This window comes from Camelina sativa, chromosome 6 (assembly GCF_030686135.1).
Source record: "Camelina sativa cultivar CO46 ecotype springtype chromosome 6, ASM3068613v1".
NCBI lineage: Eukaryota > Viridiplantae > Streptophyta > Magnoliopsida > Brassicales > Brassicaceae > Camelina > Camelina sativa.
Genome location: NC_141885.1, coordinates 12,343,350 through 12,370,436, shown reverse-complemented (window position 1 = coordinate 12,370,436; position 27,087 = coordinate 12,343,350). Strand labels below are relative to the sequence as shown.

The 27,087-nt window shown below is 37.0% G+C and overlaps 3 protein-coding genes and 1 pseudogene across 3 annotated transcripts; 3 read left to right on the top strand and 1 right to left on the bottom strand.

The window, feature by feature from the left end:
- Positions 1–6,746: 6,746 nt before the first annotated feature.
- LOC104790687 (nitrilase 2) lies at positions 6,747–9,270 on the bottom strand. Its single transcript, XM_010516467.3, has 5 exons — positions 8,860–9,270; positions 8,598–8,777; positions 7,600–7,893; positions 7,225–7,506; positions 6,747–7,133 (listed from the first exon to the last, which is right to left on the bottom strand). Exons 1-5 carry the CDS (start codon positions 8,987–8,989, stop codon positions 6,979–6,981), a joined length of 1,041 nt encoding a protein of 346 aa, XP_010514769.1. The 5' UTR covers positions 8,990–9,270; the 3' UTR covers positions 6,747–6,978.
- Positions 9,271–9,866: 596 nt separating this feature from the next.
- On the top strand, positions 9,867–10,812 carry LOC104698826 (pectinesterase inhibitor 5 pseudogene; annotated as a pseudogene).
- Positions 10,813–13,449: 2,637 nt separating this feature from the next.
- Positions 13,450–13,863, top strand: LOC104698825 (uncharacterized). Its single transcript, XM_010414215.1, has one exon. It carries the CDS (start codon positions 13,450–13,452, stop codon positions 13,861–13,863), a length of 414 nt encoding a protein of 137 aa, XP_010412517.1.
- A 9,755-nt stretch (positions 13,864–23,618) lies between these two features.
- LOC104698824 (pectinesterase inhibitor 5-like) lies at positions 23,619–25,524 on the top strand. Its single transcript, XM_087453349.1, has 2 exons — positions 23,619–23,826; positions 25,096–25,524. The coding sequence occupies exons 1-2, from the start codon at positions 23,619–23,621 to the stop codon at positions 25,434–25,436; spliced, it is 549 nt and encodes a 182-aa protein (XP_087309475.1). The 3' UTR covers positions 25,437–25,524.
- Positions 25,525–27,087: the final 1,563 nt, after the last annotated feature.

Below are 27,087 nucleotides of genomic sequence, written 5' to 3'. Positions count from 1 at the left end.
ATTATTGTTAATGTAGAAGATAATATTGAAATAAGGGGTATTTTTGGAAAATTGGTATTGCAAAGAGAGTACTTTTGAAATTTCCCCTAGTTCTTACTAATATATAATATTTTTAAAATCAACACTTAAATGAAAATTTTGAAATTGGTGTTGTAAAAGAAAAATAGAAAGATGTTGTAGAGATATTCTAGGAATATGATGTTTTCTGATAAATTTTTTAAAAGATTTTATAAAACAAAAATTGTTTTAGGAAATTATAACTCAAATGCATAGAGATAATATAGGAAATAATTGATTTTTCAATATGATGTTAAATGTAAAGATTTAAAAATCTAGGAATATGATGTTAAATGTAAAGATTTTATAAAAACAAAAATTGTTTTAGGAAATTATAACTCAAATGCGTAGAGATAATATATGAAATAATACTGACAAAAAAAGGAAATAATTGATTTTTGATATTTTAGGTATATTATTAGTGTAATCTAATTTGATTTTCCTTATTTTACATAAAGAATTTTTGCAAATATGTAGGGATCAATTTAGTAAATAAAAATTTAAATAAGCAAAACTAAAAGGGTAAAACCTAAAATGTAATTCAAATATATATATATATATATATATAGATTATTTCTGATACAATTTCATAAAATAATAAATGTGTGATGAGTTTAGAAGGCAAGTAGAAAGAGTATTATCTAAGTTTTAAAACCCGAAAATTCAAATCTCTTTGCAACATTCAAGTTAAAAACCAGCAATAAAATCAAGTTTAGGTAAGTTCACAAAATCACTAATTCAAATCTCTTTGCAAAAAGTAATTTTGCTCACCAAAGGTTTTTGTCAGGAAAATCAATTATATTCTCATATCAATCAATAATTCTAAGATCTAAATCCAGATGACTAATCAAAGATCTAGCATTAAGAACAACATATGGTGAAGAACAAGAAAGATAATGAATCCAAACAATCAATTAATCTAATAATCCATGAAATCCCTAATGAGAAACTCTAAACCTAACAAGCAAATCTACTCAGATATAATTGTAAGAACACAAATCATGAATAAATTAGATAGCATTTAGAGATTAAAGAAGAAGAAAATGAGTTCTAAATCTTCTCTGAAGGAGTCTTGATTCTTCTCTCCAAAAGCTCTCTAAAAAACTCTCAGGGTTTTCTCTCTCAAAAAATGCAGGAAAAAATAAAACTTGCTAGAACAAAACTTAAGAGTTTCTTAAACCCAAAAACAATATATATATATATGTCCTAAAACACGTCAGGGACTTATGATGTAAATATGGAAGACTTCGGACAATTTTGTAAAACTTCCAAATTTGAAGACTTGTCTCGACTTGCATGGGTGTCGACTGATGCTGATGTGGTGTCGGTCGACGCACTTCGTATAATCAGACTCCAAATTGATTTCCTCCGGTTAAATGCTACAGAATCATCCAAATTGCTCCATTTCACTCCATCCGTGCCAAAATCCTAGAAAACCTGTTAAGAGTCTAAAACATCCTAGAAAACAAATCAAAAGACTCAAAAAGCACACTTATATCATGGTTAAAAACCGTAAAAACCATGATATATCAGTGCTTTTTTTTTTGGTTACGTTTAGAGTCTCCTCCATATGAAATTAGTGTTTGTCAGAAGAAATTTTCATTTTATGAGCTAGAAGTAGCACAAAGGATAGACGATATGAAATGCTCTAGTGAATAAAAGAATGCTCTTCTCTTCTCCTTCTTCTTTTTAGTCTTCAAGTCAGTAAAAGAATAAAATGGTAATTGCTGAACATCATTGCATCCGGACAACACCACCACGTGAAAGCTTTTCTCACCGGATATGAACATGATATTAAAAGGACATGGAGCATGCCTTCTCCAGCTATAGAGTTCCAATCAATGCCTAACCATTCTGTTTCAGAACTAAAGGACTGAGACTCTCTAGGCAATAACGCAAGTTAAATCGAGTAGTGCAGAAGGACGTAAGGGAATAACTAACCGGTATTGACGTGAGCAAGAGCGGATCCAGAAGAACAGATCGGTCGCAAGACGTCTGTAACTAGGGAACTTTCGAGAAACCATAGTGCTCATAGTCCAGCAATGACTTAGGTAACATAACATATTGCTGTCATTTCTCCATACCGCGTCAGTCGTCACGATATCTCACATGTTTATAACAAATTTTTTATAAGGAGTATACTCTAATACCAATCTTATTATGTAAAGTTGGATTTTGAAAGTTAGCCATTAACGAGATCATGACATGTGTCAAATTAATAATCTGACATTTTGACACATCATGACATGTGTCAAGTTAATAATATGAGATTTTGACGTGTGTCAAAAATTAATAGTTTTCAAAACAGCTAATTAAGATAATAGCATTAAATCTATAGAAAATTTACATATTTTTTATATCTAAAAAAAATTCCTAAATCAATAAGGAAAATTACCGAACTAATATATTTTTCTTTGTACACTATAATTACCGAACTTACATGTATAATTATATTATACGTGTTTTCTTATTAGATTTTGACATGTATAAACAAAAAAAAAGAATTCATTAAACATGTATATTATTATTAATCAATAAATAGGGAATAACAAATCTAAATAGAATAACATAAGTTATGTCAAAAGAATTAATATTTTTGAAACGTAATAGAACAGCTAATTAAGAAAATAACATTATATCTACATAAATTGACATGTTTATATCGAAAACTTTAATCTTTGATTTTTTTTTCTGATATAATTTTGCTTATCTATTGTGGGTCTTTGATTTGTGCATGTTCTTCAATGGAAGCTATCATATGCAATGATATAGGATCAAAGTATATAAAACCTGATAAATTAATCGAGTACGGAGACACTACTGATGGAGGTTCCAAAAGTGATTCTACAGATAGTAGCGTTATAAGTTTCGAAGATTAGTCGACTGTTGATGTTTCTGGTCAAAATCTCTTATGGATAATGTCAATGATTCCGGTACTGAAACAAAAGCTACTAGATAAAGTAATTGAGAAGCGATTTTGAAATTTGGGAAGTTAGAACGGTAAACCGTTTTAAAATTGGTTTCAAACCGGATTTATGCGGATTTTTATCGGATTTGATTCGTAAACCGTTTAAACTCAGGTGTATAGAGAAATATATGAGAACTTTTGAATCGGGTAGAAATAAGCTGAGAACATACGATTCGAGAATATTTGAGACAAGGTCATGGATCCTTTAACGTGATTATGACATATGTCATATATATTTTTTTTGTTAACCAAACATTAATTAGAAAAGTACTCCAGAATTGGTGACCCAACTCGGAGGGAAAGAGTTTACAAACGAAATAGATGAACTTAAAGATCTAGACGACCGAGAAGACAATCCTCTCTCAAATTCGCTGAACGAGGAATCTTGGACAGGGAGAAGAGAAGAAAGACGACCCTAAGCAGGTGGAAATCGTCAAGGATATTAGAGAAAGCCGACCAATCTTCAGGAGATTGAATCATCATAAGTAATTCGGCGCTGTCCGTCTCAAAGTGCTGACAAACAACTCCATTAGCGAGGAGACACTCCATTGCCCAAAGTAGAGCCTCCAATTCTGCATGAAGCGGGGAAGGGCTTCGACGAAGACATCTATCACCCAACAATAAAATCTGATCTTTGCCAACTCCACAACACTAATGTTTTGGATTGTTTATGAAGTTTTTATTTTGTATGTCTGAATTATTTAAGACTTATATATACCATCATGATTATAATTTTCAATTTTTTTTTGTTATGTTATATTACCTTTTTTTTTGAGCAAATATTATGTTATATTACCTTTCTTTCACTTTCTCAATAAAAAATCTTTATTGGGTTGGTCATAAAATTATTGTACTCGAGTTAATAATTTTAGGTGTAAATGTGTATTTTTAATGGTAAAACATACAATAAAATTATATGTGGTTATTAATTATATGTTGTTTTGATTAATTCTTTACATGTAAAATATTTTGTAATAAATTGTGAAATGTTCTTAAAAATTTACAATAACAATATTTGTAATGATGAGTATTTGGTAAAAGTTTTAGTGGAGTATAATATAGCTTTAGATTATTGTAATAATTGTTATAATATATTTAAAATATAAAAATATAAATAAGTGTATGAAGGTAAATACAAATATGATTTTTTCCTCTAATTAAAATTAATAATATATTTACTTTAGGAAATATTTTTTTTAATATTTTAAAAAAATTGTTTAGGGTTTTAGATTTATTTTCTTTAACAATTTTAAAATCCGCACATCATGTAGGCCATATCTAGTTGTAGATATAGAAGAGACTACGTACAAAGCACTAATTTTACCTTGAAACACGTCAAACTAATGTTTTTCTATATGTTCGTATTGATAAAAAAAAAATTATGAGGATATATTTTTACCTCGACTATTATTCATCCTATTATGTTCAGTAGGATCGAACCCGACTAAAAACAAATTATAAGACTATGCTAAAAACACACTCATGTAAATCTAAGAGAGAAGGCTAAGATTTGTTAAAATAATATAAAATGAAACCAAATTCTGAGCAATTTTTTTTTGTGTGTTGCATGCAAAGAAAAGAAGTGACGATGAAATTATGTCAAGGAAAAGAGGATGATCTAAGCTTTTATTTTGCGATGTTGTTTGTTTTTTTTTTTTTTGTTAACTCAGACACTAAATCTCCAGACTTATAGATAGGCCTGAGACTAATCTCTCTGGAGGAAGGGTATCCCACAGGTAGGATCCCCTAAGTATGCAAATGGGCGGTAAGTAATGGGCCTTTACCCATGTGGCCACATGGGTAAAGCTAAGCAATTATGCGTTTGGGGAGAATCAATCACTGGTCTAGACCAATAGGGCGACTCTTCCACTAAGGCTAGAATCACTAGCCCACCACCTCGCGGTTATTTTTTGTGATGTTGTTGGTCTATGTTTTTTCTTCATTCGGAGTTGTCGCTAGTTTGCATGTTGGTTAAGTTGTTGGTTTAGTTGTTGGAATTATGGTTTGGATTTGGTTATTTTATTTAGAGTTAATTGGAGTTTTGATACGTTTTTGAAACATAATTATCAAAATGATACACTCACTATTTACAATTAGAGAAACCCCCATTTGACACTGTTCCTCTGTTTTTCTTTTCTTTGTTTGCCATTCAACAGTTTTATTAATTACATTTGCTGCCATTATACTTTTCTTTTTCTCCCTATTTCTTGATTTCTCAAATAATTATTGATATATTTTTTTTATAGAAAACTCCATAGATACACAAAATCTATATTTTTTTTTTACAATTTGATATGAAATTTGTTTAATAATTTTTAAATATATTATATACATCTTTTGTATCCGTACACATTTTTAAGTGTACAAATGTTTATACACATTATTAAGTGTACTGATGTCTGTACACCTTTTAAGTGTACAGATGTTTAGACACAAGTGTACATATGTCTGTACACATTATTAAGTATACATATGTAATTTTTACAAAACCATTGCAGTACACACATTTGAAACTCTAAGTATTAAACAAATTACATTTGTGCACTTAAGAATATGTCAATGCATCTGTACACTTAATAAGGTGTATAAACATCTGTACACTTAAAAAAATGTACAGATACAAAGATGTAAAAAATATTTAATATTGTCAAATAAAATCATCAAACAAAATGCATATGAAATTATCATGAAAAAACATAGATTTTTTTATGTGGAAAAAATTTGGAAACAAAAGATATATTAATAAATATTTGAATAATTATAAAAAGATGAATGTGATGAAAAAAAAGAAAAAAAAAAAACTAAAAACAAGGAGACCCTTACTTGTAATTTTGCACATTTGGACCCAACCTCACATTTTCTCTATCTCACACCATCTCTATTACACACACAGTACATATGGGAGATTTTTCTAGTTTTAAATAGTAACTGTACTATAAAACCTATTTTGTTTCCAAAATGTATTGTTTTGCTAAGAAACCCTTTTATTTATGAGATTTGATTTGGTTTCTGCTGATTATTCGTTAATGATTTTATTAATTAATTTAATTAAATATTGTATGAAAATATTATGATATTGTGTTAAACAAAAAATGGACGCAGTCGTTTCAGTTACTGTTTGAACCTATGGGACGAAATAAAACGCATGGTTTCATTAATTTTGTTTTCTTTTTCAAACTTCCAACGCTTGAAAAATAATTAGAGAGAAAAAAGCTTACTGTGCGACGACACCGCCTGTGGTTGAAGATGGTGGTGACTGGTGAGTGACTGAGTGGTAACAACTAACGAAGATGGTTAGATAGCTAATGAAAACGGAAGCCCGACGATGAAGTTATATAACAAACCTTATAAAACCATATTAAGTCAGCAATATTGACGATACAAGAAAAAGAAAATAGACGTCCCAAACCCGAATAATAAAACGCATATATGATGGTTTAAATTCTCTGGTTTTGGTTACCATCTTTGTCCTAGCAATAATTAAGTAATTTAATGAATTTTCAAACTCACTTTTAGACTTGACGGCAAAATTAAATATTATTTCGTCTTAACTTTATATTTTTTCAGCTTCAATGGTTATTTGTGACTCTACATACACTGTTAACTTATCAAAAGATCTGTGTTTGACTTGACATACAAAGGAAAAATAAAGAACATAACTGAAACCAAAGCCTAATTCATAACAATTGGCTACATTGTTTTAGAGCTGCACATTATCCGAGATTCAAGAGTCAAATTGGATAAAATAATATGGTACAATCTTTAAATACAAGACTAATTGGTTTGATATTAAACAACATACATGGAGAGAACCCTGTCCAGTTGGTTCTCTTATATTATTGAAGAAAAACATAAACAAACTTAAACATAAGCATTAGAACATATTCGAACTTGACGACTCTGATCCATGATATGACTGACATTAACTCCGAGAGAGGAATTACAAATCTCGGCTAATTGTTTGAGTCATCCTCAGCTTTCTCCACCTTCGTCACGAATGTAACCGGTTTCTTTGGGTGCTCATTTACGGTCAAGTGTAAAACATCTGGTCTCGAGTAATGTCCGACCGCATCAAAGTACAACTTGGCTCTTGCTATATCACCAAGGTCTGGATGAGAAAAAGAGCGTTATATATATAGCCTTCAAAAATTAATCATTTCTGAAAGCCTAAGATGAATGTCAAAAAAAAGAGTATATACCAAGATCAGCTGTGATGAGACCCTCTGATTCAAAGTTTGGTCCGGCAAGAACCTGTCCTAAAGGTGAAATAATGACACTTCCGCCTTGGGAGACAATAGCATCCTGTTCTTTGTTGTCATCCATGTCCGTAAACAAGTAATCAGGATGGTCAGGGAAGTCTTTACGCAGGCAGAACTGGCAAGCTGACAACACGAAACATCCACCTTCTAGTGCAATGTGCATCATTGAAGATTGCCACTCCTTTGAACCATCAGCAGTGGGTGCACAATAAATCTCAATGCCTTCGTACCAAAATCGAAAATTGTTAAAAGAATTCATACATCAAATGGTTTTTAATATGTGTCACACTACACTGCATTAAAATAAAAGCTGACCTTTGGCGTACAATGCAGTTCTGTAGAGGGGCATCCTATTTTCCCAGCAAATAGCAGCACCGAGTTTGCCAATGGGAGTGTCGTAAACGGGGATGGTTGATCCGTCCCCTTGACCCCAGATGCAACGTTCCATAGTTGTCGGCATGAGCTTACGGTGCTTACCCAAGAACCGACCTTGAGGACTAAAGAAAAGGGCTGTGCAATAGAGTGTATACCCATCCTTCTCTATCGCTCCCACTACCAAGTACAAATTGTTTTTCCCGGCCAACTCAGCCAATCTGTCTAGCTCAGGGCCTGTCGATTCATCACAAGAACCAAAACATATGTGCAAGAAAGAGTCATTTTGTGTCCCAAGCTTTTGAGAGTGCTCAGCTAAACTGGAGCTATAAGCCTATAACACTCACTAACTACATGCTCGTTCTAATTAGTTTCCATCAAAAAGTGACGAAAATAGAGAACTCAGATCAAACTTTGTCCTCAAAGTTAACTTTAATTTGTTCATTCAAAAAAAAAAAAAAAAAAAAAACTTTAGATTGTTCCGACTTAAATTCAACTGTCCTAAACGTATACACATATCCAGGACTCCAACCATAGCTAAAACCAAATAAAGGAGAAATCAAAGAGGCTTTTGGGTAGAAACTACTCGAGTAAACCCGATTTTTTAACCTCATATTGTTATGCTTAGAAACAGATAAGAATGTGTCCACCAAAACAAAACAAAAAATCTCTATAATTTAATAAGAAACTATCCTAAATATATTACATAAAATATTTCGTTGACAAAAAACAAAAAAGATATTAAAATATTATTTATTACAGTATATCATAAAGAAAAAGAGTATCATATCATACGTCATATACTATCAAATGGATATTTAGAACCGATAAGATTTGATCCGAGATCGGGTGGTGCACATACTACTAGACGTTCTTGTACAGTACTTGGAGATAAAGCACAAAAGAATTGAGAAACCAAAGTAAATAGTGGAATATGATACCAGGAACTTTAATAGCAGAAGCATGGTATTTGCGGAACTCATCACGGCCTTCCTCGTTGTGCACTCCTGCCGCTAAACCGAACCTAAACCCTCGCGGATAACCTCCGATAAACGCCTCAGGGAACAAGACCAGCTCCGCTCCCTTGCTCGCCGCCTCCGCAATATACTTCTCAGCCTTGTCTGATCGTTTCAATAACCATAGGATTAGATCCTGATTATCCACGAAAAATAATATTAAAATGATCAAAATTTAGTTCGTTACCTAGAGTGGCAGGAGTATTGTTATAGACGGTGGAGGCTTGAACGATGGTAACTCGTACGATAGAAGATGGGGCAACGCCGTCGACTGGAGTTGTGTTTTTGACTGTTAACATTTCTTTTGCACTGGACATTTATCAACTCAAAACCTTGAGAGACTTAGAGAGGCTATATATAGAGAGAGGCTTTTTTGTTTTCAATTACCTACCTTGAGAGTGTAGATGGGTAACGACAGGATTGAACCCGTGGTGGAAATGCAATGACGTGGACCACTAGGCTCTACCTCGTTCACGTGTTTTCTTTTCCTTACCAATGGTGTTTATGTAAGAAGAGAACAAGATGGTGGGATCCTCCACCTAAGGAAAGATATTGCGTAATTTATTCTGTTGTAATTTTTGTATTCATTGATTCACGTATTTTGCTTCATCACAACAGGTAATAAATAGTAGTATATATTATCATTTCTTACTATTTTCCTATATATATTATTCCCGTTTTAGATGGTCAATCTTTCTGTTATAGTCTCACAATCTTATCTAATAAGTTGAAGGGTATTTTTAGAAAAAAAAACTAAAATATGGTATTTTTGGAAAAAAAAAACTTTTTTAGTGGTATTTAGTGGTATTTTTGAATGTAATAATAATTGTGAGAAATGAATCTAATAAAAATTGAAATTAAGAAAACACTAGTGAGGACAGGAATGTATAATCCAAAAAAACCAATTTTTTTTTTTGAAGTAGTGCTAATCCATGATTTTGATTGTCCACACTATACGTTTCAAAGTTGTGGTGAACTGGTGATCCGTTATTCCAAACATTTACTGCCATTAAGATTTTTTGACCATCTTTATTTTATTACAAGTTTAATATTCAATTTGAAGCAATAATTTTTTTGTAATTTATTACTTACCTTTTTTTAGCTTCCAATGTCATTATTATAAATTAAATGTTTGAAACATACAAAAGAGAAAATACCAAACACATTTGTATCTTCTTAATTCTCAATATTGCCACAATGCTCATCAAACACATAAATTCTCCTTTGTTGTTGTCATTATTCGTGTTCTTAGCGTTTACAACTGCAAATTCAATGCTTATCAAAGACATGTACGCACTTTGTAAGGAGACAAAATAAGTGAATTTCTGCTTGAAATACATTGGAACGAACACACATATACTAGACGCAAACGGCTTTTATGACGTTCTTGTGATTGCTGTAACGTTAAATAACTAGTTTGTAATTCTTTTAATTATTATGTAGAGATAGATATATCTAAAACACACAGTGTATAGGTAGAAAATAGTGTTAAAACATTATTAACAATATCTAGTGTGTTTCAATTTTTTATAATTCTATACTGTATAAAAGTATAAAATTCTTAAATTCTATATGAAAGTATAGAATAATTCATGCATGGGACCAAAATATAGTATATATAATTCATGCGTGGGACCAAAATATAGTATATATAACTGTATAGGAAATAAACACTAAAACTAAATGTCTATTATAAAGGGAACAAGCCATAAACATGAAAATTGAGACACAAGAGAATCTGCTTTATTCCTTTGTTAAAAATAAAGTATCTTTATTTCTTATTGAGATTTATTATCAGATTTCTAAATGCCAAGACTAAGTGACCAATGCAGCCAGACACATCAACAAAGTCCGCCAGAAGTTTAATGGTCCGATAGGAACTCATAGAATAAATTTTTGTCTTGCGAGTTACCATGTAGCATCTAAACTTTTCCAAAAATGTTGGGAACACGCACATGAAGACATGGATGCAGCAGGTGCTCAAGCATCTACAACGGATGGTACAAACTATATGCGTGAGTGCGAAGAAGAATGGAAGAATGGACCGATACAAAAGTCTCTCGTCACCTTCTATAACACAAATGTTGTCAAACTATTATCTATTATTCAAGTTATTGTCTCTAAGATTTATGGCGGCTAGTTAAACTGCTAATATAATTCATATGCTTTCCATCATAGAGTTGTTTTTTGTAATACTTATTGGTTTAATGAATAAAAATTTATGAAGTTTTTCATTAGTTAGGATCATTATTATTGTGTGGAACATGATGTTTTAAGTCTCATAGCAACATTAAAGGTTCAACAGATCATTCAGATATGTAAAGTTAAAAAATAACATGTGTTAAGCTAGGGTTGTGTTGGTGCGGGATTTAACACCCCCAAAATACCGCCCTGAGCCAGAAAGATAAATTGATTACTTAACCGGGAATCCGGTTAAGGGTCCTAACTGATAATCTACTTAAGGCTTGTTCGGACGAAGAGGCCCAGCCCCATCGATGAAAAGATGACTTCTTGATTCGCCCGACGGCCTACTTGAGGAAGAGATGGGAACTTTCCACATCTTGTTTCGGACTAAAAGGAAAGTTAATATATTTTGTGATCAAACGAAATTGTATAAAAGGGGAGAGACTTCTCTATTGTAATCCATCCATCAATTAATACAATTCTTCTACTTTTACTTGTTCTTGAGCGAAAACCCTAACTTCTTCCTCAAGAGATTTCAATTCCCTTTTTCTAACTAATATTGATTCGAGTTCTTAGAGAGATAGTTTTACTGAATTTGTTTCCCCCTTCAAACAAATTCATTGTGTGAAACCCAGTTTCTACAATTGGCGCCATCTGTGGGGACGCAAAATCGTCTTTACAAGTCAATTTCTCAAGAACTAACAATGAATTCTCCGATGTCCAACACAGAGGCAAATCGCACCTCTTAAAACGTATCCGATATCATGGGCCTTGCGTCTTCCCAGGGTAATACCGTAGCACGAGGTGATGCTCCAACCACGCAAGGCACCGCCGTCTCTGTCCGTCGCAACACCACCGCTTCGGTTGATTTGACCAATAGCCACACCGAACTCCCAGCTAAAACCGGAGTCGAAGGCAACCTCGACCAGGGGGTGGAGCGAACCTGCAAACACCCGGACGATCTCGAAGCAGAGCGCTTGGAGAAACAAGCTTCGAACGGGGAAACGATGCGTCTTACGGAGCAGCAACCTGGCGTCCGAACCGAAGACTCCTCAGGTCGTGCAACGATGGCAGTACCAATCCCGCAGGTTGTCTCCATGGAGGACTTTAAGGTCTTGCTCGGTACCATGACCAAGGAGATCTACCAGATGATCTTTGACACCAACCAAAGAGTCAATGCTGTCGTAACTCAGACAACCCCGTCAACACTCTCTGCGGAGCAATCGCCCGCAACCAGGACAGGCGATCTTACGCGTTGTCTCGACTTCTCGGACATACTGACGGACGACCAAGCGGAACGAAGGACTCTTCCTCCCCTGGCGACATCGGTCATCCGGCCGCCGAATCTAAACTCACGGATCCGTGAGACCTCGGTCATCCAAGCCACCCCTTCCACAAGCATGGGACCTCGCCTTGAGATTGAGGAAATCCAGTCGCAGATTCGCGGCATGAATTCTCTCCTCCATCGGGCTATCAGTACAGCCCCCGAGATCGACAGGATTGTCGAAGTTACTCGCCGTATTCCTTTCACACAGCGGATCCTGCAGGCCGCCATACCAAACGTCAAATTGAAGCTCCCAACCTAACTCGGAGATAAGGATCCCGTCCTTTTCATGATGTCGTTCATGGCAACCGTGGCCAAAGCGCGGTTTACTGACGAACAAAGGGATATTGGATACTGCCAACTGTTCGTCGACAAACAAGAACCAGGCGAGCCCATTGGAAGCTTCCCGGAGGATGCTGCAATCGCCGCTTTCAGAAATGGTCTACTTCCCGGTTCGGCCTTACGAAAAGACCTCAACATCCGGGAACCCAAAGACCTCGATGACGCGCTACATCGAGCCTCCCGATTTGCACTCGTGTAAGATGAAGATGCCCGGTTGGCCGCGAAAACTGTACCTGAACCTCCATCCCCCACGAGAGTCAGGAATCGGGAGGTATACCACGAGCCCTGAAAACACCAAGACCCTCAGGACCGAAAGAAGGGGATAGTTCACCCAGTTTCTGAAGTCGACGGACAAACTAAGTCGACACCCGATCCAAAGGAATTGTACTGCGACTTCCATATGGTACCTCCACGCACGAGTGTATGCACTTAAAGAATTATCTTTATGGAAAATATATGTCGGGCGAAGTAGAAGCCGTGTTTCAACCCCGAGGTTCCCGAGGGGGTAGAGGTCGCCGTGGAGGATGGCAGGGTGGTCGATCTAATGGTGGTCATGGGGCACACGGTCGCATTTATGCAAACAACGGCCCCACTAACCTTATTCCACAGCCAGCAAATCAGGTGTTCGCCGACAATCAAGAAGAGACGCCCAAAGAAAACAAGCTACCCGGTCCCCCAAAGAGACAACGGGGACAGAACCCCAAGCGAGCTAACTCCCCTCACCGAGGTCGAATAACCATGATACTTGGCCTGCCAGAAGATTGCACTGATTCCGTTTGGGCATTAAAAAAACGGGCACGCCAAATTTGTAGTCTTCAAGCGGCCTCGGACGAACCCCCGCTCTATTCGGATCCCATATCATTCACCGCGAAAGACGCTAAAGGGATTTAACACCCTCACTCGGATCCCCTGGTCGTCGAAGTAACTATGGGCGAATTCGACGTCGAAAGAGTCTTGGTGGATACTGGAAGTACCGTAAATGTTCTGTTCTGGCAAACATTAGAGAAGATGGGCATCACACCCGAGCAGGTGAAACCTGAGACCCGAATGTTGACTGGCTACGACGGGATCGTTAAAATGTCGATGGGCAATGTAAAACTGCAAGTGTGTGCTGGAGGAGTGACCCGGAAAACTAAATTCGTGGTCGTCGATGCACCCCCAATTTACAACGCCATTCTGGGGTCACCATGGATATACGCGATGCAAGCCGTACCATCAACCTACCATCTCTGCCTTAAATTCCCTAGCCAAACAGAAATCTGTATGCTCTATAGCGATCAAAGGATGGCCCGAACTTGTTCCATCATCGAAAAGAAGCAAAGGAAAAATCAGGACGCATAGCAATTACAGAGAGGGGACCATCTCTTCGGTCCTCATAAGCCAGAGCGAGACCTGCTCAAATCTATGGATCTATCACGAACTATCGGGGTGGGGGCCGAATTGGACGACAATGTTAAGGCACAACTCATCGCTTTCCTGCAAACTCGGTCTTCCACATTCGCTTGGTCGACAAAGGACATGGTCGGAATTAGCCCCAATGTCATCTGCCACAGGCTTAATATCGACCCAACATTCAAACCAGTTAGACAGAAATGCAGGCGTCTGGGTCCAGATCGGGCAAAAGCAGTCCAAGACGAACTCAAACGCTTACTCAAAGCAGATCAAATAATGGAGGTCCAGTACCCATATTGGTTGGCAAACCCGGTCGTCGTCAAAAAGAAGAACGCAAAATGGAGAGTCTGCGTGGACTTCACCGATCTCAACAAGGTGTGTCCTAAGGATAGCTTCCCTTTGTCGCACATAGACCGACTCGTCGAAGCCACGGCAGGAAACCAATTGCTCTCATTCATGGATGCTTTCTACGGATACAACCAGATCGCCATAAGTTTGACGGATCGCAAAAAAACGGCATTTATCACGGATAGAGGAACCTATTGTTATAAAGTTATGCTGTTCGGATTAAAAAACGCCGGGGTAACCTACCAACGGCTGGTCAATATGATGTTCGCCGATCTGCTCGGACGAACTTATGAAGTCTACATCGACGACATGTTGGTTAAGTCTCTGGTCGCGGAGCAGCATATTCAGCATCTGGCTGAATGCTTTGACATTTTGGATCGATTCCTGATGAAATTGAATCCCACGAAGTTCACGTTTGGCGTCATTTCGGGCAAATTTCTAGGATATATCGTTACTGAGCGAGGAATAGAAGCCAACCCCAAGCAGATTAAAGCAATACTTGGCCTCCTGTCCCCTACGAACAAACGGGAGATGCAGCGGCGGCTATCCTTTCTCGGGCCCTCCTTAACCATGCAGATCGGGTAGTAACTGGTATCTTTTTCCTTTTACTTTTCAAAGAAGTTGCGAATGTCTACCATGGATCCAATCCTTTCTCTATTTATACTTAAACTCTGCAAACAACCGCCATTGATTCTACCAATCAGAATGCAGCAAATTTCTCGCTTTGTCCCGAGGGTCGCAATTAAAGACTGTGCAGACATTCAATGTCTCTAGCCACGTTTCAAAAAAAAAATATATATATATATATGTATATATACACATACTTTATTAATGAAATACAATCATCGTCATTCCTTTCTCGTTAGTTCGGACAAAACTCATTAATATATTTTGAATTTCAGTTCGGACCGAACTGAAATTCTTTGACACCCTGACCAGGTGATTAAATTGCCTCACAGTGCACAAACTTACTAACGTAGGGATAAGCAGAACCCAGAGTATTTACTTCGCACCCAACGTCTATATTTCATTGGTAGGGATAAGCCAAACCCAGAGAATTTATTTCGCACCCAACCTTTAGTTTGGACGGAATTGTTAGCCGAATCCAAAGAATAGTTTCGCAGTCCGACTTCCGAACTAAAGTAAAGGAGAAAAGCCGAGCCCAGCATTTCGTCCTCCGAACAAACATATTCCCTTAGGGATAAAAGTCCCACATTAAGAATTCATCTCCTTGGCGCCAAGAGGGATTACTGTCGAACATAAAAATGACTTGATATAAGTCGGGAGACCTCCTGCTTCTTGTACATTGTACACATAAAAGTTTTTAAATTTGACAGTATTTCATAAAATAATGTTAATATAAAAGTGGTTCAAATCACTAATTGCAAGTACATCAATTATTCGGAACTGAGGGTAATCTCAGCTGCAATTTTTCAAGTATCTGTCCTAAGGCGTTTTGGCATAGGCCATATCAGCTGAAGTCCTGTTTTCTCCCTTTTGTCGGGACGAGATTCTAGTGCCCTGATCTTCTGTTTGGCCTCGTCGAGACGGCTGATGGCCCTTTTTCTCTTCACTTTCAAAGTGGCGACCTCGGCTTCCAGTACAGCTAAACGGTCATCAATCCCGTTCTTCTTCAGCCGATGATAGTAGAGTTTGTGGCTCTATCTCGATGAATGGATTCGATGTGCATGCCAAAAAATCTTCAGTTATGATTGATTCTAGGAAAGACACATTATAAGTTAAGTATAAGAATTTACCTGATGAACAAAGGCATGAGTTGCAGCGATCTCTATGTTATCGGCGCGTTTGTTCATATAGAAAGGTTTCACTTCGGAGGGCATGAATTCGCCGCTCAGAGAAAAACTCGGCACAGAGTTCACCGAGTAGTAGATTTCTTTGCAATATTCGATCAAGCATGATGGAATAGCAGTCACTCTGTGGAGACCATTCGCGATCCAGAATCTTGGATGAGCTTCAAGAAGTTTTAGTTTGCATAACAAATCGTTCCGCTGTAGCAAGGCGGCTGCGATATTCGGCATGACGTTCTTCAATCTGAAGAAGGAAAGTTTCCAGTTTCGCTCTTGCTTCCGGACTAACACGGAACATCAGCATCCATGAAGCTCGAATGTTCGGATAAAAAGGCATTCCCCTTTCGATAGCCTCCGAATTCGAAAACGTCGGGACATTATTTCCAATCTCAACTGGGGAATCAACACGGCCGACGGAACTTGACATTCTTTATGAATTTTACTTCGTTTCGAGTTTACGAATCAGAGAGAATTCTAGGATATTTGTACTAGTCCCCAGGGATGGATCTCCAATTCACGAATTAGGAGACATGACAAGGTCATTCTCTCTCAGTTCGGTGACGTCCAACACATCGACACGTTCCTCGGCCTGTGTTTTCTTCTCGTTGATCTTCGCGATTTGCTCCTCAGGAATGACTACCCCTTTTTCGATCAAATACCGCACCATCTCTTGAATCCCAAAAGCCTGGTTCAGCATATCCTCCTTGGGGCGAACTACCGTATTTTGCTCGAGCAGGTAGGCTTTCACCCTGTCCAATCGGGTTTGTGCCTTCTTCGCCGTTTGCTGCACTTTTCCAGATGAACCTGGCGGAGTCAGTTGACTTTGCAGTCCAGCTTGGCCTTCATTTAATCACACTCCCGCTGCAGTACGGATTTCTCTTCTTTGAGAGTAAGCGTCTGGAAGTTCAGATCGTCAATCTTCGCTTCAGAATTCGCAATGACTTCGTCTTTTTTCAGCGATAATAGCTTGTAGCTCCTTGATCATGTCATATTTGGCCTTGCTATCCGTTCGAACCTGTTCTAAGCATTCCTTTACTTTATCGAACTCGAATCCAGAAGTCGATACTGATTTCAACCGCCTATCGTACAATTGAGTCAGTTTGTTGATTTTAGCAGCGGTCTGTTCAACAAAAGAAAAGAAGAGAAAAGAAGAAGGAGTGTCAGATCGCCCATACAAAGTTCAAACAAGTTGAGGGAAAATAGTAATACAGACCATTAAATGGGATTTAGCGATGTCGAGGTATGCTTGTTCGAACTCCAATTTTCCTGCTTCTGGAAGAATCCGAGAGGAGATCTTCATATTCCAAAATAGTTCACCGGAGGCTGCTCGGCTCGTGACCAGGGGACCGTCACCAAAGTAGTCCAAGGCAAATCGATCAGTTCTGTCATTTCCCCTTTTTAGGCAGAATCAATCAGTGGATTCCAACCCGGCATCGTCATTCGAGCGTTTGCGATTAACCCTGGATTGCGATTCAGGATCCCCGATTTTCTTCCCCTTATCCTGCTTCTTCTTCTTCTTTTTTCTTCTCTCCCCAGTTTCAGGCGGAAGGATGTTCTGTTCGGTGGTCAGGGAGTTAGCCTCATCTAGAATCAAAGAAGGATCACCTGCTTCCACGGTGTCCTCCAACCCGACTATGTCGACATGTTCATCAACGTCTTGAACAGGGACGTTGTCAGATCAGCCTTCATTGAGGGAGTTTGGATGCACAGTTTCGAGGGCGCTAGCCTTGATTACGCATGATTCGATAGGTTCTGAGGCTTGCCCCAGCGAACTCGCGAAACTCGGGAACGTTGTCCTCGCTTTGCCCATCGCTCTTTCGACACAAATGCGAGTGATAAATTTCCACCGCCGATTAGTGTCAGATAGTAGTGCGTCTCAGACGGATTAATAACCGCAAGCTAGACGTGTTGGACAGAATGGGCGATCTGAAAATAAAGAACGGGAAGTTAAAACAAGTTAGAAGTGTTGTGATCGATCAAAACAAACGAGAAATTAAAAATCTACCCGGATTTCCATTCCACACTCTCCGATGGATGCCCAGCGGGCAGCCCACTTTTTGAAATTGCTAACTTTTTTGCTGGGGAGGAAATTATGTTTCGGTTTCATATTCACCTCCCATTTCTCCTTGCTTTTTGAAATTTTGAAGTTGGAAAGTTGTTCGAAGCATTGAACTCCGATCTTAATTCCCACTTCGGTCGCTATAGTAAGAGCAGCAACGAAGTTACAAATACTGCCTGTAGCGAATTCGCAGATCGGTATCCTGCATTGTTGAGCATACTGCGATAGTACAGCTGGAATCGGAAACCAAAGCCGGCATTCGGTGAAATAGTCTTCATAAAGACAAACGTATCCTTCCAGAGGGCTCCAGGGGCGTTGATCATCCTGTGGGATTATGATTGTAACGCCGCTGTGACACGTGGATGAGGATTAAGTAAAAGGTAAATAAATATTAAATCTCTTTTTCTTTATGGTTTAGATCGGATATTTTCTTCCCTAAAGTTCCAAAATTCGAATTTATTTCCGAATATTCTGAACTGAGGGGGGCTAATTGTTGGTGCGGGATTTAGTACCCCCAACATACCGATCTGAGCCAGAAAGATAAATTGATTACTTAACCGGGAATCCGGTTAAGGGTCCTAACTGATGATCTACTTAAGGCCTGTTCGGACGAAGAGGCCCAGCCCCATTGATGAAAAGCCGACTTCTTGATTTGCCCGACGGCCGACTTGAGGAAGAGATGGGAACTTTCCATATCTTGTTTCGGACTACAAAGAAAGTTAATATATTTTGTGATCAAATGAAATTGTATAAAAAGGGAGAGGCTTCTCCATTGTAATCCATCCAACAGTTAATACAATTCTTCTACTTTTACTTGTTCTTGAGCGAAAACCCTAACTTCTTCCTCAAGAGATTTCAATTCCCTTTTGCTAACTAGTTTTGATTCGAGTTTTTAGAGAGATAGCTTTACTGAATTTGTTTCCCCTAGTTTCTAAAGGTTGAATGCTTATAACAATTAATATGATCATGTAGAGTTCTTCCATATAACTTTGTTTGGTGGTGTGAAATCGAAATGAGGAAAATGACGGCTGAGTGGACAGTGCCACTAGACGAAAGACACTAATCAAACATCTAAGAGCATCTCCATCAATGTATTTTAAGAACGTAGCTTAACAAAATTTTATTATAAATTTTGAAAAAAGTTAGATTAAGAACTTCTTAATGTAAAATTTCATTGATCCATTGATAGTTGCTAAAAAGTTAGACTAAGAATTTCTTGTCTTCTTCTTCTTCTTGTCCGCAAACCTCATGGAAGGACACAAAGTGAAACACTAATCAGTCAAACAAGTTAATTACTGCCCCAATCTCTGTTTTTTGCATCCTCCATTCCTACTGTTTGATACTAGTATTCTATGCTAGATAGTCGAGGTTCTAAAACTCATGCTCCAGCTATTCCTATTGTTTGTATTTATTACACATGCCATGATATAAGCGTTGTGAATTTTTAGAGGAAGGAGCAAAAGGAACAAGATTTCACTTTCACTAGTACGTGAACATCAACAGAAGCAAAACAAAAAGATACAGGGGCAAGCATTTGCTCTTAGCAATCAAACCTTAAAAGTCCAAAAGAAGCTGGAGAAGGATCCTCTCTAAATGCTGAGCTTTATAGCATTTCCGTTGAAGTGACCAATATAAGCATAAATATTAAAATATCCATGTTTTATCTCCCCCAAGATTACAAGTAAAAATAAGAGACAGTAGTGTAGAGTATAGTATATAAAACAAGGGGTACCACCGGAAGCAAGTCTGTTCTTCTTGGTAATTCCCAGAGCAACCTGAAGTAATGGAGTTTTAAAGTCCCAATTCAGGAAGATGCGTTGGCGAAAGATCTCACCATAGTACAAAAGTTGAGACCAATTAGCACCTAACATTGTATCTATTGTATGAAATTCCTTTATTTAGGGAATGTAGAGATTTCTATAATGATATTTCTAAAACACACAAAGTATAGTCACTGTTTTAATTTTTATTATTCTATACTATTTAAACTATATAATTCTTAAATTTTATATAATATGAATGTATAGAATAAATTCATGTGTGGGACCAAAATTTAGTATATATAATTAACTGTATAGGAAAAAAACACTAAAACTAAATATCAATTATGAAGGGAACAAGCAATAAACATGAAAATTGAGAGATGGGAAAATCTGCTTTATTCCTTTGCTAAAAATAAAAATGCGTTGATTTCTTATTGAGATTTGTGACACTCGGATTTGCGGAAAGACTTAAAAGAATTGATTTGGCCACCTATTCACCAAAGTGCATTTATCTTTTCGGTCAAGGGTCCTGAGAGAACTCTAGAGTTAAACATGCTTGAGCTGGAGTAGTCTTAGGATGGACGACCTTCCGGGAAGTGACTGTCGGAACTGTGCGAGTCAGGACAAAATACAGGGAAAGATCATATGGTGACTTTTAGGAACGGTAACAAGTCTTTAAAGCCTCCCGGAAGTAACAAACCGACCATCGGATATAGATGGGCTCACGGGCCTAGTGAGAGGACGTGATGCCCATTAAGGAAGGTCGGCTCATGGACTCAAATTGGACATGGGGACCATTAAGAGGTGGCGGTCGGGGCGTTACAAGTAGTATCAGAGCCGAACCCAGACGAGTGTAGAGTCGAGTGAGCTAACACTGTCGGGGGTGATAGTTTTGGTGCGCAATGAGGACGTTGCGATATGTTAGTGGGGGTGATTTGTGACACTTGGGTTTTGCAGAGAGGCTTAAAAGAATTGATTAGGCCACCTATATCACCAAAATGCACTTATCTTTTCGGTCAAGAGTCCTGAGAGAACTCCAGAGTTAAGCGTGCTTGAGCTGGAGTAGTCTCAGGATTGGTGATCTTCTGAGAAGTGACTGTCGGAACTGTGCGAGTGAGGACAAAACACAGGAAAATATTTTGTGGTGACTTGTAGGTATGGTAACAAGTCTTTAAAGCCTCCCGGACGTAGCAAACCAACCGTCGGATATAGATGGGCTTATGGGCCTAGTGAGAGGACTTAAGGCCCATTAAGGAAGGTGGACCCATGAACTGGGATTGGACAAAGGGCCCATTAAGAGGTGTCGGTCGGGGCGTGACAAGATTTATTATCATATTTCTAAATGTAAATCCAAGTGACCAATGCAGCCAAACAAATAAACAAAGTTCGCCAAAAGTTTAATGGTCTGATTGGGACTCAACAAATATATTTTTGTCTTAAGAATTACGAGTTAGCATATGAACTTTTCCAAAAAGCTTATGAATAAGCACATGAAGTCACGTATGCAGCAATGGCTCATATATTTGCAACAGATGGTGCAAACTATATGCGGGAGTGCGAAGATGGGTGGAAAAAGAATGGACCGATACAAAAGTCTTGCGTTACTTTTTATAATATAAATGTTGAAACTCTTATTTATTATATAAGTTATTGTCTCAATGATTGTGACATTCCATTTTGTAGAGAAGCTTAAAAGAATTGATTTGACCATCTATGTCACTAAAATACACTTATCTTTTTGGTAAAAGATCCTGAGAGAACTCTAAAATTAAGCAGCTTATGCTGGAGTAGTTTCAGAATGGATGACATTTCTGGAAGTAATTGTCAGAACTATGCGAGTGAGAACAAAACACATGAAAATATCATATAGTGATTTGTAGAGACGGTAAACAAGTCTATAAAACCTCACAGACGTAGTAATCCGGTCGTCCGAGATAGATGGGTCTACAGGCAAGGAGTGGAGGTAAGGCCCACTAGTCGAGATAAGCCTATGGATCATGTGTGGATGTGGGGCCCACGAAGAAAGGTGACGGTCGGAGCATTACAAGTGGTATTAGAGTCAAACCAAGATGAGTGTGGAGTCGACTAGGCTCACACCATCGGGGGTGACGGTCTTGTTGTGCAACAAGGACGTTGCAAACTCTTAATGGGGGTAAATTTTGACACCCCGGTTTGTAGAGAGGTTTAAAATAATTCACCAAAGTGCACTTATCTTTTCGGTCAAAGGTCCTGAGAGAACTCTAGAGTTAAGCGTGCTTATGCTGAAGTAATTTCAGGATGGATGGCCTTCTGGGAAGTGATTGTCGAAACTGCGTGAGCGAGGACAAAACACAGGAAAAGAATATGTGGTGATGTATAGGGACGATAAACAAGTCTTTAAGTCTCCCAACGTAGCAAACCGGCCGTCAGATATGAATGGGTACTGGGCCAGAATTGGACATGGGGCCCACTAATCAAATTAGGCCCATGAATCGGGTGTGGACATGGGATCTGCTAAGCAAGGTGATGCTTGGGCTGTTACAATAATTTATGTGCTTCTTATTTTTTTAGAGTTGGTTTTGTTTGTAAGAGTCAAGCTCGCTCTTCGCAAAACTAGATTCCACTCCTTGAAGATTCTTCCAGTCTCCCAACTCTTGGGGAAATAAGTTTACTTCGGAGGAACCTAAGTGTTGAGTTTACTCTTCACATAATTAGGCACCACCTCGCGACAATTTCATTCACTCTCCCATAGAGCTGAATTCATTTCTATCTATATTCAAACGAACTTTCAAGAGTACATACTCTTTCATACAATACAAGTACATAAACCGAGTTCAATCCTCACACTAAAATCTCATGATCGAACTAACGACTTTGGATCATAAAATGAAATTGGTCCTCTTGGACACCAAATCCAAATCCGAGCTCCATCCTCGCATTTACCAAGGTTAACCACATAAAGGTTTCCCTTAAAAGTAGTAAGGGCCTGATCAACACATATCTTAACTTGAAAACAACTCGACGGAGAGTTCTCTTTATATATTTAACTATGTTTGTAATCGTTGAACAAAAAAAAACTATGGCCCTGTTCTTTTGGTGATCCATGATATAAAGACAGCGACTGTATAAAACGACGGTGAACGTAATAGTATGAAAGCAAAACGACAATGTAAAACTGTAATAAAAGTAACGCCAGAAAAAATGAAAGTGAGATTGGAAAAACTGGAAATGTGATACAACGATTGTGGAGTCGTAAAAAAAAACCAGCGATTAGAAAATACTTTCACCTCATCAGTTCCAAAAAACTCAGCGACTAATTTTAAAAGAAATGTGTCGTCCGTTCAGCTTCCCTCTCTTTAATTTTCATTCGCAGTCGCTATTGCAGCGATCAATAAAACAACAGGGCATATGTTTGTGTTGTTTCACACTAGAATTTAAACGATGAATCCAAATACTGGGGGTTTTAAATTTAGCATGGTTTCGTTTCGTTCTTTATGTTTATTCTTAACTAGATTTTAATCCGCAGTACACCGCGGACGATTTTTTTTAACTAAATCTTTTTAATTTAAAGTTATATTTATCAATTTTGTTTGTTTTGTTCAGTGTTTAAGATTGTAAAACTGTATTTTGATTGCTAAATTTAAGATTATATAACTATATTTTGACTGTTTAAGATTATTTAATAAAATGTTTGAAACATACAAAAGAGAAAATAACAAACACATTTGTATCTTCGTAATTCTCAATATGGCCACAATGCTCAAACACATAACTTCTCCTTTGTCGTTGTCATTATTCGTGTTCTTAGCGTTTACAACTGCAAATGCAATGCTTATCAAAGACATGTGCGCACTTTGTAAGGAGACAAAAGACGTGAATTTCTGCTTGAAATACATTGGAACAGACACACGTATACTAGACGCAAATGGCTTTTATGACGTTCTTGTGATTCGGTAACGTTAAATAATTATTTTGTAATTCTTTTAATTATTATGTAGATATTTCTATAACTATATATCTAAAACCAGTGTTCAAGAAGCGGTCTAGGCAGCCGCCTAGGCGTCGTCTTCTCAGCAGACGCCTAGATGACCGCCTAACCCGCTTAAAATTACATACATTTTATTTTAATATTTATTTTTGATTTTTAAATTACATATAATTAAATTATTATGTTTTATATCTATATACGTAATTATAACATCTATATGTTGTTAATATAACTTAAATAAATGTATTTTTCTTACCGTTGTTTATAAATTTTTAATTTTTATAACATATATTTTAATATAATTATATATATATATATAATGTTTTATGTTGTAAACGCCTAAACCGCCTAAAAACTGTCTAGGCCCCGACTAAGCGTTCTAGGCGCTAGGCGTTGGGTCACCGCCCAGATACCGCCTAGCGCTTTCTTGAACACTGTCTAAAACACACAAAGTGTATAGGTGGAAAATACTGCTAAAACAAGATCTAGTGTGTTTTATTTTTATTTTTTTATTTTTTCAACTAGTGTGTTTTATTTTTTTATAATTCTATACTAGTATTTTTGCTGCACTTTTTTGCTCAAAAATATGTTTATGAAAACATTTACCATTAAATGCCATTTAATGCTTATATTCATATCCAAACAAGTTTAGTTAATTCTCTTTACTATCCTTATAACCAAACAGAATTAAAATATTTTAAATATCCATATACATAATATTCTATAATTAATATAGATATTTAGAAGATTTATTACATACTAAAAAAAAATTTCTCCTATCAAAAATTTTATTATTTTAAAATTTAAATATAGTGAATCCTCATATGATACATAAATTTAATAAAATGTATATTTTTCTGTATATTTTTTCTTTTTTATATTATGATTTGAATTTTTTAAAACGAACATATATTACTCAATTAATATAAAAATTGTGTGTTCAACATACATATATAGTAAATTTTCTGTATATAGTAAATTATAAAATTTTAAGAAGTTTAAAATTTATAACTGATATATCTAAATTTAGTTCTATATAAAAGTATAAAATACATTCATGCGTGGAACCAAAATCTAGTATATATAATTAATTGTATAGGAAATAAACACTAAAACTAAATATCTATTATAAAGGGAACAAGCCATCCACATGAAAATTGAGAGATGAGAGAATCTGCTTTATTCCTTTGCTAAAAATAAAAGTGTCTTTATTTCTTACTAAGATTTATTATCAGATTTCTAAATGCCAAGGCCAAGTGACCAATGCAGCCAAACAAATCAACAAAGTCCGCCAGAAGTTTGATGGTCCGGTTGGAACTGAAAGAATAAAGTTTTGTCTTGCGAGTTACCATCTAGCATCTAAACTTTTCCAAAAATCTTGGGAACAAGCACATGAAGACATGTTTGCAGCAGGTGCTCAAGATTCTGCAACGAAAGGTGCAAAATTTATGCGCGAGTGCGAAGAAGAATGGAAGAATGGACAGATACAAAAGTCTCCAGTCACTTTCTATACCACAAATGTTGTCAAACTATTATCTATTATTCAAGTTGTTGTCTCTAAGATTAGTGGCGGTTAGTTAAACTGCTAATTTAGTTCATATGCTTTTGATTATAGAGTTGGTTTTTTTGTAATACTTATTGGTTTAATGAATAAATTTTCTTGAAGTTTTTCATTAGTTAGGATCATTATTAGTGTGTGAAACATGATGTTTTAAGTTTTATAGCAACAATAAGAGTTCAACAGATCATTCATATACATAAAGTAAAAAAAAAAATAACATGTGTTAAGCTAGGATTGGTAGCTTATAACAATTTCTATGATCATGTAGAGTTCTTCCGTGTAACTTTCTTTAGTGGTGTGAAATCTAGATGAGGAAAATGAAGACTGAGTTGACAGTGGCTGTAACACCCGTAAACCGAATTCTTGGTTTGGATATCGGTCAACATCAAGGAATGATGTCAGTCGATACCACTAATCGGTTGGTGCTCAGATTAATTTTAATTTTTCTGGTTTGGCAAGGTTTAACTGGACAACCCCTAAGGCTCCTATTTAAGGTTGAAGTCGATGCTCGAGAGGCATTTTTGGCCATTTTTTGTTCCAGAGAGAAGAGAGAAACATAATTCCTTGAGAAATTGTTCTATAACGAAGAAGAAGGTTTTTGTGCCTGTTTTGGTGTGTTTTTAGCGTTGGAAAAGAGATCTGAGCATGGCGTGACGCTCAAAGGTTTATAGAGGGCTTTGAGCTTGCTGTTCTTCATTAGTTTCAATCAAACAAAGGTTAGTGCATGACCATGGCTTATCTGAGTACGAGATCTCTCTACTTCTGTGTTCTATGGTTTGGTGGATTGACTCCTTGCTTGTTTGTGTGTTTTTCGTGTTTCCTTTTGCCTTGTATTGGCTGCTTTGATGTTCCCTGAATGATTTGTGGCTTTGGAAGCCGAGTTTTGGTTGATGGTGGCTTCTGGACTCGATGATATGACATTAGTGTCTATCCACACTAGGAGGATGTCGGTCGACACCAACTCATGATGTTTTGCGAAGGACCGAGGAGGGTGTCAGTCGACACTGGAGGTCTGTGTCGGTCAACACTGGAGGTCTGTGTCGGTCGACACTGGAGATCTGTGTCAGTGTTAAGCAAACGGCTGACATGTCTTGTTTGATTCATGTTTTGGTTATGATTGTTGTTTATTGCTTTGAGATTCTTATTGCGTGTGTATATAGCCTAGTAGATGGGAGGATTGGCTCACTAAGTGTTTCTGGAAATACTTATGCATCTCTTTTGTGTTGCAGTGCAGGTAAAGACAAAGTATGATAGTGGAATCAAGGCAATGAAGAGGAGGATGTTCTAGTGGCTTGATTGGTTAATTTCTAGCTTCTATTAGGTTGTTAAAGTTGGATCATTAGACTATTGCCTAGGTTGCTAGTTCCTTGGTTCACGTTGTTTGTTTCAGAATTGTTGGTTTATGATTTGTAAACATTTATTGGACAATGGTTTATGGTTGGATAATTGCTGATTTAATGTTGGTTATTTCCGCTATTCGAATTGAATGTTGTTAGCTTGTTAGTGAGTATGGAATCACTAGTTACTTACTGTATTAAAAATAAAGGGGTCCGTTTGTTTCAGTTTGGTATCAGAGCCCTTACAGTTCTAGGTACGGATTCATTGTTCTTGCGTTGTTGTTGTTTAGATTTCATGTGTGGATTGATTATGTGAATTAGTTAATTGTG

Bases quoted from the DNA above. Each gene is read 5' to 3' on its own strand.
- LOC104790687 (XM_010516467.3), bottom strand. From the start codon at position 8,989: ATGTCCAGTGCAAAAGAAATGTTAACAGTCAAAAACACAACTCCAGTC. The intron at 7,894-8,597 runs GTATCATATTCC...ATGAATCGACAG, and splicing joins TTCTGCTATTAAAGTTCCTG to GCCCTGAGCTAGACAGATTG. The intron at 7,134-7,224 runs GTATATACTCTT...TTTCTCATCCAG, and splicing joins TCTCATCACAGCTGATCTTG to ACCTTGGTGATATAGCAAGA.
- LOC104698825 (XM_010414215.1), top strand. From the start codon at position 13,450: ATGGGCGAATTCGACGTCGAAAGAGTCTTGGTGGATACTGGAAGTACC.
- LOC104698824 (XM_087453349.1), top strand. From the start codon at position 23,619: ATGGCCACAATGCTCAAACACATAACTTCTCCTTTGTCGTTGTCATTA. The intron at 23,827-25,095 runs AACGTTAAATAA...TTTATTATCAGA, and splicing joins TGACGTTCTTGTGATTCGGT to TTTCTAAATGCCAAGGCCAA.